This window comes from Botryllus schlosseri, chromosome 14 (genome assembly GCF_051294905.1).
Source record: "Botryllus schlosseri isolate E-star chromosome 14, Bs_hap1, whole genome shotgun sequence".
Taxonomy (NCBI): domain Eukaryota; kingdom Metazoa; phylum Chordata; class Ascidiacea; order Stolidobranchia; family Styelidae; genus Botryllus; species Botryllus schlosseri.
The window spans coordinates 8,900,733-8,913,453 of record NC_137249.1 but is presented as its reverse complement, the minus strand read 5'-3'; the positions used below and the strand labels follow the sequence as shown (position 1 = coordinate 8,913,453).

The 12,721-nt window shown below is 41.3% G+C and overlaps 1 protein-coding gene across 1 annotated transcript; it reads right to left on the bottom strand.

The window, feature by feature from the left end:
• Positions 1–3,545: 3,545 nt before the first annotated feature.
• Positions 3,546–8,686, bottom strand: LOC145455747 (H/ACA ribonucleoprotein complex subunit DKC1-like). The gene is made up of 14 exons (XM_080333726.1): positions 8,542–8,686; positions 8,291–8,322; positions 6,569–6,750; positions 6,286–6,470; positions 6,013–6,077; positions 5,492–5,618; positions 4,985–5,259; positions 4,804–4,924; positions 4,612–4,730; positions 4,434–4,537; positions 4,239–4,308; positions 4,010–4,061; positions 3,727–3,827; positions 3,546–3,672 (listed from the first exon to the last, which is right to left on the bottom strand). The coding sequence occupies exons 1-14, from the start codon at positions 8,561–8,563 to the stop codon at positions 3,616–3,618; spliced, it is 1,512 nt and encodes a 503-aa protein (XP_080189852.1). The 5' UTR covers positions 8,564–8,686; the 3' UTR covers positions 3,546–3,615.
• Positions 8,687–12,721: the final 4,035 nt, after the last annotated feature.

The following is a 12,721-nucleotide window of genomic DNA, read 5'->3' as shown; positions in this document are numbered from 1 at the left end:
TTTTAATAGCCCTGACTAAGCTGTGTATCAATTTCAAGCACAGCAAACGAGATATACCCCCTAAAACACGGTTGAAAGGTAGCGTTGTTAATTCACGCAGGTTAGCAAAATTAATCAGAGACCGTCATTTTATCCCATAGACAGCGCGACCCTGGCTAAATCAAACCACATCAGTATTACGGCTGATATGACATTATACTAAATCAGAGGTCTCAAACTCAAATGTGCTCGCGAGCCAATTTCCTAGTTTTTGATGACGTCGCGGGCCGCAGCATCGATAATAGGGATAGTCTATGTATAATTTGCAAGTATAGGCCTTATTTGACGGGCCCTTGCAGACAGGCATTCCACAAACATCGTGGAAATGTAATTTACTATTGTATTATTCACGTTTGACACGAAAAAAAATCACATTTTAAAATATTTGAATAAAATTGTTTTTTAATTAATGAGTTATAGACCTCATACGAGAGGATGCATCAGGACATCCAAAAACTGTCGGGTTGTAATATTGCAGCTAGTGGAGCTTTGACGTACTACAATTTTATGTAGAATATTTTGAAATTTATTGAAGATGGATCTGATATCAGAGCATTTGTGCAGTGCAGCCTAATCCTGGATTTGATATAGTCGTGATAAGTATAGGCTATTGTTATACTGTCATTGCCAAAGTCAAATTAAATCATCGTTAGATTTTGCCTTCGATTATTATAGGAACATATCAATAACAACTTAAATATAATCATTCCTGGGCCATAGTAATAGCATTGCTTCTTAACCCTTTTAGCGATCGTACCCATATTGTGCTTCCAATAAGATTTATCGTAGCCTCTGTACATTTTAACACAATTTCCGATGGTACCTAGCCTATATTAAAATCAGAAAGCTAATTCACATAAAATCGCACGTAGCGCGAAGACTATTTCCAGTTGAATAAATTGGCCAAGAAAATATGCCTCCGCAAATAGGACACACAATGCATCTCGCACACCCTAATTTGGTGCTTCGTACCCCGATGGGGTCTACGGACCCTGATTAAGAATCCCTGAAATAGAAATGTCCAATCGGCGAAAAATTCATTGGTGGTACAGCTGTAGAGCGTACTATACCCTATAATCCTACTCGCCACCGATAATTACATGGATAAAGAGAACAAACAACACCCAGCATGTAACCGACTACGTCACGGGGGTCACAGAAAGCCAATGGTATCCATACTGACCTGATTAGATAGCTATGTACCATACGCATCGCAAGCTATGACCTTTTGATATATTACTATTCCCCATGACAGTTTCATAGATTGTTGCGGCCGTAGGATTACCAAGTCACCGTTCCCAGTCGTAAGTCCCTCGATTTTAACGTTTGACCCGACTGAACTCGAGTCATTTTTATTTGATCACCAAGTCAATCCGAAATCGAGTAATTTTACGAGAAGTTTGCACCAAACCAAATCACTATTTTCAGTCACGAATCATCAACGGGTCATGTTTTATCATCATGAACTGGAAATGTGACGTAATAGCTGATGTTTGATGACCTTTTCATGCCTGCTAAAAATGTCCACTCCCATTACACGAGATCCTCGTCTAAAGGAAATATCTACTTACCCCCACCCAATAGCAACTTAACTAAGAGGTCCATCGACTACTCGGGACCTATCATCTGGAATGCATTACCACCACATATCCGTGAATTGCCCTATAATAGATTCAAAAAAGCCCTACTTGATCACCTCTTATCGTTACACTAACACTGTTGCCCTACCTCGCCCAGACATTGCTGCATTGATCATTTGCTACCATCGTTTAATTTTTCTTCTATTTTATTTTTTTTAACTCTGTAACATTTTTCACAGCCAGACTGTTTAGAGTCAAGTGTACCTGTTTGATGCTGGTGTGATCAGACTAGATGACCTTCACGGTCTTATCGATCATTCCTATCTAATACCGAATACTGTGCATGCATAATTTTCTGTACCACCACCACTGCCGTGTGTTATGTATTTTGGTTTGATGAAAATAAAGACTCTCTCTCTCTCTCTGATCTTCTACCGCATTTAAGCTTTTGAAAGTTTTGTGATAATGAACTTTGCTGAGATTTCAGTGATTTTATAGTACTTTTAGGGTGAACTTTAAGTTCGTATTTTTAAAAAAGATATATGACACTTCAATATATTGTGGAATAGGCTACATGAAATTCCAAAATGCCGTCGCGGGCCGCACAAAATGCTCTCGCGGGCCGCATGTGGGCCGCGTGGTTGAGACCTCGGTACTAAATCATCGAAACTAATGTATATTCTACATACCGATTGCTAGAATGGCTCATGATGTATCATTGTGCCCCACCCTTTCTTATTCAGGGTTCATCATGCAATAATGAGAGAATATAGAAGCACGAGTAGTAGTAGTGGGTCGATCACATGGTGCATTCGGAAAAAAACGAGGTGCGGCAGTTACTGCCCCGTTTTTCCCTGCCATCACGTCGCCGCGGGATGTCGTATTTTGCGGTCCGTGATCTGATTTCAGATTTTGGAAGACCGCTAAGGGGAGATAGCGCAGTGGCGACGATAAGCGCCTGCCGCCCGGGTTCGATTCCGCGTCGGAGGTTTCTGGACTTCTCTTCCCCCGTCGTTGTTTTTACGGCGATAAAAAGACACGATGAAAGAGCGCACTTACAAGGAATAAAAAAGCAGCAAAGAGCCGCGGAGTAGAGACAAATATCGAATTGACATCGGGCACTAGGTCGAGGCCAGTAAGAGACCGCAACTGGTTCTATACTATTACCGAGAATGGACATTACCGAGATTGCCATTACCGAGAATGGCCAATGTCAAGAATATAGCTTGCTGGGACTGACGTTGTCGAGAAATTTATACCTGAGCAGTGAGCATCGATATCGAATATGGAAGCGCCGTGGTGCACATCACACACGACCTGTTCATGTGCATAACATGCCTGGATGCGAGGCCATTTTTCTTCAGCGCCCCCATACCGCCCTCCTGAGCCCAGCGCTCCCGATATCGCCCCCTTCAAAATCCAAATCGCCCCTTGGGGGGGGGGGGGCGCTTGAGACAAGGTTAAGAATCATTGGCCTAGGCTAAGGTGGGTGTCTGATTCCATAGACTACTCCAAGTCGCTTCAACATCTTCCTGTCTTTTCATTGTATCGCATTTTTTGTGGGGTATTGAACTGATAAAATTGCTAATAAACCAATGATGGTTGTCGAAAAGCGGCCTGATAAAGACAAATCAATTAAGAACTGTGGTAGGTACGCTTTACTGATGGACTGTTTGGGCACGCGCACCTTCTTTGAAATCGTCCTGCTGCGGAAAAAATGACGATGCCAACAGGTGCAAAACGATCACGTCGTTCACTCGTCTTTTGAACCCGACTAATCCAGCGGCTGAGAAACCCAGCCCAACCTCCTCATACTGATCAATTTAGGCCACTACATATAAATGACCACATCGTCACATCACGTTTCGACGTCAGAACCTAGCTAATATCTACTCCCATTACCGAATACCAAATAGAAAACCCAACTCGAAAATCGAAGATTGCAAATTTCAAAAGAAGGCAGTGATAAAACATGATTGTAAGTTTGAAAATGAACTCAGTCTTCCTCTTTCACAATTGACTTTTTCTTCTTCTTTTTCTTCTCTTTTGGAGTCTAGAAGTAATTGGATATAAAAAAACTTGTTAACAAGCGAATCGAGTCACATACCTTAACGATGCTTTCATCAGCTTCTGTTGGCTGTGACGCTTCAGGCCCCGATTCATCCGCTTCCTTTTTCTTTTTTTTCTTCTTCTTTTTTGCTTTTTCATCTATACAAGAACATTGCCCAATCAGACCAGGTCGCTACAGATAATTATAAACCCATGACACAGCAACATTGGGTCTGATCAGTCAGTTAAAATGTCTCTCATAAGATTTTCAGCAGTCTAACGCGAAAAACTCATCATTTCAAACCAGGTATCAGCATTGGCACGGCCAGATTGTAACTCACCAGCTTCATCAGAGTCATCTTGCGTGGTATTCATTGTGTCGTCCAACTTCCTCTGTAAAATGCTCAGTTGAAATCAAGAATATACAATCACATATCGCATATCAGCACTTCACCAAAATCCTCAGAAACGAGGAATTGTTCGTCAAATCTTGGATCAGAGGGATAGGGTATCATCACAGATTTTGGTCACTTCGACTGGCCTTCAATGCACATTACATTTGCCACATACCTTCTTAGACACTGTGAGATCTTCCTTGGCCTCAACTGAAGTGACAAGGGCCTGAGCATCTTCTGACTTCCTAACAAAATAAAGATGAGAGCTCAAGGCACCAATCACTACAAGCTTTTGACAAATGTTTATCATGTGGACACCACAGTGGGATTAGTCACTACACTCAAAATTAAACGAGGTGAAGTTACTCACGAGTAATCTTTGTAGCTGGTGAGCCAGTCTTTCGGTGTCTTTTCATTCGGCTTACCAAACTTTCCAAGCAGACCCTGCTTTATCATTTGCTTTTTCAAGGTAGCCTAAGAAAACAGAAGAAATATATCTCTAAATAACTGGTGTAGGGTGCCAACACGAAGAGAATGTGGTCATCTACCTTCGGTCCCAAACCCCACTTTTTAGGGTATGTGTCCCGTTCCATGATGACACGTTTGATCTTAGCAACAACACCATGGTCACAAGTCGACATGACCGCAGTTGTCATTTGAGCGATTGCTAACGATAGATTAAAACACTAGTTAGAATCATACAAGAAAATCATGACGTCAGAACACAAAGAAACACCTACCAAGACAAATCGCTTCGCCCTTCGTGGTGATGATTACGATATCTTCATTCATTTCGATGCCATCTTCGTACCGCAACACTCCAGGCAGCATGATTTTAGCACCGTAACAGACCGCGTTTACCTGAACAAATAAAGTAATTATGTCACATCCAAAAACCTGACCAATGGCAGAAAAACACACCGCACTGTCTTTCATTATGATTCGCTTGTGAGAAACTAGTAGCTTTTCCAAAGGACATATCACCCGCCTCAGGTAACTCTCGTCCTTGTGATAATCATACTGGTATTGTGCATCTAGAACGTCATGCATTGTCACAAGCCCCTCGTTTTCCGACACGATGCCTGATCGCACCCGACGGAGCTCCTGCATTTGACCGCCAACACCTAGCAGCAGTCCCAAATGAACGCACAATGTTCGGATATACGTTCCTGCCTCGCAGCTGACCCAAAACACACCTGCAAACGATGAAACATTTGTTCCTCTGCTAATGATAGGGCACACAATTATGCAATGCGTATATTCTGGTAGTGTTGAGAGACGCAGTTTGTCAAAACACATTTCTACGAGTGACAATCTGGGAATCCATTTAATATCGCACGTCTTAACCCTGATCGCACCACGTCAAGACACGTACAGTTCCAAGACATGCTAACATAGAGAATTGAAATGGAGACAGGACAAACTTACCCAGCCGTCTCTCTTCATCATATTCAAGTAGTTTGCTGTCGTATATCGTACGTACACGCAACTGTCGTTTTACCGCAGATATTAACGGAGGTCTTTGAAATAATGCACCCGTCAAGGTAGATATCGCCTGCAAATTGAAACCACTGTTCGAGCCATAATTAATCATGATACAAACTATCAAACACAGGTTGCAATCAGGAACGTTGAAAACATCATAGGCATAACAAGACCGACGGGACAAGACACAAACTCGCAAAGCCCTGCAGACTAGCACGATCAATAAGACAAGACAAAAATCCGTGAAGCCTTATCGACACGGTCGGCCTGCATGACGTAGCACTGAGTGTAAGGTTCCGCTGACAAGCACGACAATCAGACCTGAGCGTCACAGAGGAATACCCTCGTGCGATACACGGAATGAAAGACGCACGAGTCAGAAGTCTGAAACGCCTCGGAGAATGGATCAACTTATCATCATGTTGCAAAACTATATTGTCAAACACACAACCGTTGCAGCTTACCCTCGCAAGTTTCAATTCATTTTCAATAGCGTTATGTAGCCGAACGATGCATACATATTCTTTTCCTGGAAAACAGAATATGAAGTGATTAATACTACATCCAGGAATCAAATTGGCAACAATCTTAGCATTACAATCGTCACTCATGACTGCCATCAGAAAAAAATTAGAGAAATTTGAACATCATTCTGTTCAGCGTTTGTATGTCATCACCATCTGTCATACATGGGTGACAATCGGGTATCGCAGGCAATTCGTTTAGTAAAGCATTACCTGCAGATTGCTGTGATTTGACAAGTCTGGTGGCACGTTCGATGCAAACGATCAAACAACCGGTAACTTTGGGATCAAGAGTACCACTGTGGCCTGTTTTTTCAACCTTCAGGATACGACGAATCCACGCCACCACTTCATGAGACGACGGATTTGCAGGTTTGTCCAAGTTGATAAAACCAGTCCTGTGAAGGATACAAAGGAACATTAGCTTCAGCCTGAAATTCAACTAGGACATAGGAACTATGTTCTAAGTGTACAGAAAATCAACGTACTCGCTTACCGAACATATTCCGCAATATCTCGTTTCAACGGCGAGCAACCAGACGGAAGGGGTGTATAGTGATTTGTTCGAACATTCAAACGATCGTAATTTTTTAAAAGCAACGGCCACTGAGAAGTGTCAAGTTTGGGAGGTGGTTTGTCTTCGGACTTTATAAGAAAATCTGCCGTTTGCTGAATATCCTGGAAACAAAGAGGAAGTTGTCAAGCATCCGCTCGTATTGCTACTCTGAGAGACTAGAACTAAGTATATAGAGTGAATCAGTTTTTCTGGTACTTTAACATCTTATAGTTGACTAACGCGCGTTGATCTTTTTCAAACTCAACCCAGTCAGCAAAAACACTACGCGGACAATCAAAGAGACGCCTTCACTTATTTATCGAAGTGGAGAACTAATGTGAACTCAGAATTTAATGATCTATCAATATATTCAAATCAAGATATCATGAATTCCTGGTTTAGCAGTAAAATATCAAACACCTCACTTCAATCTATTATATTCATACTATGTTCTACCATATATTCCGATGAAGTCTTAGTATAACTTGTCAACTCATGTTTATTAATAGATGATATTACAACTACATAAACATTTCAAGTCAGTCATAACCTATTCTTCCATTGCAGTGGTTCCTAATCTGTGGCACGGGAGTAGATTCTGTTTTTTTTTTACCGAAGGGAGTTATCAACCCAGCAGGTGGGGTTTATTTGGAGATTTTGGAAGCCGTCGTCGCCATGGGTAGGGGCAATCTCACTAATGACTGCCCACGGGGAAGAGATCTAGTCGTAAAGCATTGGAATTCTTACCTTACCAAATTCCGTTTCAATATATTTGACCACAAGAATACAAAATGGATCCACTACAGAAATCATATCCTGCGCCTTAAAATGGGCAGTTCATTTGGCACTTCTTTGAACAATGTTCACCATGATCACCAATTAGTGTTTCTCCGCATTGGGATTAGGGGCGAGGAACATTAGGGTCAGGTTGGAAGACATTAGGGCAAGATGTGGGTTAGGGTATCCGAAGATTACCCTTGGAGGAGGGGGGATATAAGAATTGGAGGAATATTTGGGTTGGAGGTGGGTTAGGGTCAAAGTTGGGGTTCGGGTATCCAAAGATTAGGGTTGGAAGAGGGGAATATTTGCATTGGAGAGGGATGATAGGGTATCTCAAGATTAGGTTTGGGGTGAGGGCACGATATCCAACCCTAACCTTGGGATGCCTCAACTCCAACTTTGAACCTAACCCTCTCCCAACCTAAATATATCAGTCACTATAAAGGAAAAAAACAATTCATTTTGACGTGTTCACGAGAAACATGCATTGGTGATCATGGTGAACATTGTTTGATGTCTTCCTACTATCGAAGAAGCGCTGTATGTTTTCAACTTCGCTGATTTCAGCAGCTTGAAGCTCAACAAGGTGGAAACATTTTTACCGCCTTTGGCGCGCTCAACTTTATGTTGGTGGTATGCGAGCACTGCATAAAACTCTAAATGGTATACATACATGTGTGAAAAATGGTTGGGAACCACTGTTTTATTGGCACTGCAGCCCTGCGGTCATTTGTCACAATTGTTTCATGTCAGGAGTTTGATATTGGGTTAGAAGGAATTCTTAAAACTAATGTCCCAAACCTAAAATAGCTTAAACTCAACATTTTCATTTCTAAATTCGTAAAGTGCCGACTTTATGTAATCACTTTGCTACATTCTTACCCCAACTGAATGTTCCTTTTTAATCTTGCGTGCTGAAATGAAGAAAATACATATTGCAAGTTGATGAAACGATAGATTGCGCGAGCTCATGATTAATCAGCAATATCATTGCATATATGGAGTGACGCGGAGAATTAACGCATGCTGATAATTATTCACAAGTTTCAGTGCAAGATACCTCAGCATTACTCGGTGGCATTTATATTTTACAGCACGCAGAACACTGTTATATATCAGTCAAATATTCTTACCTTTATCGCCGTTTGCTACCATGATGCGTGTAGATGCCTGGCTTCTACCCTAGACGACGAATATAAAGACGTGCTCGTCGCTTGCGAGATCTCAGCGAATGAGACCACATGGTGATCGCAATGCGACCGCGTGCAGCGAATTCCATGCTTCGCTGGTTATCCTTCACACATTCTGTCTGTGCTGTCTGTCAGAGATGAGCATGGATTAGGATTAGGTTTTAAAAAAACAGGATTTGTGAAATTTTGTCGGATTTGGATTGGATATGGATTAGACATTTTTTTCTGAACGGATTAGGATTGGATTTACATATTTTCTGGGAGATTGAAATGTCGTGTGGCGAATGGCGACAAACTTTATTCAGATCAGTTATTAATGTACTTATGGTTACTAAGTTATCTTGAATCAAGTTAATCGTTGGTTGTGAAAGAAAATTTTCGAATCCCTCCTTTGCATAAATTAGTATTTTTTCTGAATTTCCAGTTGGAATCGGATTAGGATTGGACATGGACTTGAATATGAAAAAGTTATGGATTAGGATATGGATTTGGATTTGAAGGTTCGGATTTGGATTGGATTAGGACATAGAAATTTCAAATCCGCTCATCTCTGCTGTCTGTCTTCTGTAAATACAAGTTAGTTCGACATCAGCAAGGAAAGACTGAATTTTATAGATTTCTTGGAAGTAATCTTATAGTGAAATATATCTATGCGTATGTAAATATACCTACACATACATATATTCACACGTCTTCGTATATAAATATACCAATCTGACCGCCCGTCAACCTCGATTATAACTCACACCGGTTTTCTTCCAGTCCGGCGGCGACGTTTTTTCGAGCAGAGATATACTTTTCTGTATACTCGCCCAGAATTTACAAGGCACTATGCCAGGGGTTCTCAAATGGGGGGCGCGGGAGGCTCTCACGGGGGCGCGAGAAATTTTTGTCAATTTTCTCAATGTCTGTATAAATTGTGACTAAACATGTGTGTCACAACCATTCTGAAGAGACGATTATTATTGAAGATTAAACTTAATTCGTATTCTAGAAGGCTTGCCAATAAGCTCAAATTCCAGCAGTCGCGCTCAGCGGAGTATAGGCTGACTTCAACTTCATCTGAGCAAATTTTTGATATTCTTTGAAGATTTAGAGAAATTCCTTCGAGCAAGTCTTTCATTACTTTATAGCCTTGGCAGTAGCCTAAATCTCTGTGCGCTAGGTAGCTGTTGTTGATAGCTGGCGAACTGCACTGCCTAAGACAGACTTAGATGCAATATAGGTTGCCAGGTTTCACCCTCAATTTGGCTATAAATCAACACAATTTAATTCATTTCCCAAACTGATCAAATTTAGCATGGCAGGACAGAACGACGCTGTTTTCTCTGTAGTCACTACCAGCATCAGGATTAGTCTCAGTGCAACCTCACTTGAAATTAATTGATGTCCTTTTCAATGTTTTTTTGTTATTTTCAAACAAGTTTGGGGAAGTTGTCAACAATGTAAAAGACTAAATAACTGGAATGCGGATTCAAAATTGGCTAAGATATACCTTATGTATACTATCAGATCAGAGGTGGGCACTGCATGGGCAGCCAGTACGGCCGCATGCGGCCGTAGAAGGGAATTTGTGCGGCCGTCGACACCTAATTCAATTAGTATGTGTTGGCAGCCGTAGACATGCAAATTGCAATTACGAATTCATGCCCGAATTTTCGAGAGATTTTATTTAATTTCGAAATCTTCTTCTCGCTCCGCGCAACTCAACAAGACTTTATTTTTCGATTATAATGCAGTAGCGCCCTTCTTAATTGGAGCAGGAATGGGAATACTTAAGAAATAACAATTCATTCGCGGCTCTGAAAAATTTTCGCGCCCCGCGCGACAATATGCTTTCCCAGCAACCATTCCATTGCCACTCGCGATTTCGGTGCGTACAATAGGCCGATGTGAAAGGTAGAATAGTCCGGAGTTCACCGGGAATGGATATGGACAGTTTACCATAGGTATTTTGCGTCCAGATCGTTCATTGCGGCTAAGCCCTGGAATGCGGCCTTAGGCTACATAAGTAGGCTAATCGAAATGCGGCCATGATTAGCAAGAAGGTTGCCCACCTCTGTATTAGATGATGTGCTCTTTTTGACATGACGATAAATGTAAGGGGGGTCAGGGGGGCGCGTGTCAAAAAGGTTGAGAACCGCTGCACTATGCCCTGTCGTGTAATGTATCATCGCATTGTAATGACAACGTCGCTTTTATTAGGTTTTTGTAAACTGTTCATTTCTGTACGGCCATATCCTGGGCAGGGTGGAATGAAAATGACTTTTTTTTTTCAAATCGAAAAACGGGCTTCCTCAATCCTGACAAATGACCTAAAACTTCAATAACAAGTGACTTCAGGGTATTACCCCCATTTTCCAGCCGGCAACCCCCCATCTCGGCAACCGCTGGTCGTAGAGTCATGATATATAGCTCAAAATCTGCGGAAGCATCATGTTTCTATCGGTCTTAAGAAGAAAGTTTTCTCTATTGTGAACACAAAATGAGTTATACCAAAAAACAATATATACACACATTTTTGTTGAAATTCAGCATTTATTCTGACGAATTGTGATCCGTCATCAGTTTTTTTGAAAAGAAAAGTAATACACTGACAATACCGAATATTGGGCCCATAATACAAACATATTCACAACACAGTCCTTTTAAAATCGGTTCAAAACATCAAAATGAAACACTCACATTTAACGACTTATTGAAAATGCATTTTTGTGTCAAATTTTTTCATCAGTTTACGAGACTTGTTTTTTTGGCGAATGAGGCCATCTCGTCTTTCAAATCCCGAAACTTGTTCTGATGCTTCTGTTACGAGCTTTAGCCTACAGGTCGTTCCACTGTTTGATTGTGGCATGGATGAAACAAAATCAGAGGCTTCTCGCGGCATTCTTCCATCTCTTCATCAGTTAAGTGCTCAATCGCCGGAGGAAGTTGTTGATAAGGTTCAATATCAACCAACTCGTGGTATGCCTTTGCTTCCAAGTTCAACTTTGGGTCACAGAATAAATGAATAGGACCGAAGTTCAATTGGTTGGAACTGCTATGACAAAGCCTACGTGCCATAATTGAATTTTGTTCAGCGGCATGATTTCGAATCGCAAGCACCATGGTCACACCCAATTGAGAAAAAAAAACTACATGGAAGTGTATCTTGTTGGCCAGTTACTCAATTAAAATAGCTCTAGCCACCACTTTTGGTCTTTCCAAAGCTCACATCCGAAATTGTGAATGACTTAAGTAAGGACCAGTTATATGCTTATAAAATGTGCTGGGCAATTATTCAAGGAAATGCTGATGATGATCTGGCTTATTTGGAGGTTGGACCAGTTGTGCATTCAAGATGGCTAACTTTAGGATGCAGAGTTTTACGGTATCATGCGACAGTTGATGAACCCCCTTTGAACTGGAGATTCTGGTTCGTTTTTTCCTAGAAGTATATTTTCCGGCTTGGTTTGAGATCAAGCTAAACAAACATATAACACATGGATCCAGAAACTTCTTGCACTTGATTCAACGGGTTTTGAATTTCTCCAAAACGTTCGGAAAATTGCTTTGAATGTGGTGATAAGAAACGGTTATTCCGCACACCCCGAAAATATTATGATTGCAATGCTGCTGCAATGACGAAACAAGGGTGTGACCAAGGTGCCTGCGATTCGAAAACATGCCGCTGAACAAAATTCACTTATGGCAAGTATGTCATTTCAGTTCCAACCAATTGAACTTCGGTCCTTTTCGTTTATTCTGTGTCCCAAAGTTGAACTTGGAAGCAAAGGCATACCACGAGTTGGTTGATATTGAACCTTATCAACAACTTCCTCCAGCGATTGAGCACTTAACTGATATGGGAGGGTGTGTCGTCCGCGTGGGAGAGATAGATAAAAGTCATGAATCATAATCGAGTATATAGGGATTACGAAATTCGCCGCGATTGAAAAGTGAACAGTCCATCAGTCTTTTGGAAGACCGAATAATTATTTATATACAGTTAAGCCATGCACCGGGGGCCGCGAACCTGCCTGGAATAATTAACAGTCAATGCTCATTGCTCATTAAGGATTGTATTTAGATCAAATTAGTTCACTCCGCCAAGGTTAAAACGCGTATCGCCTGCTGTGCGAAT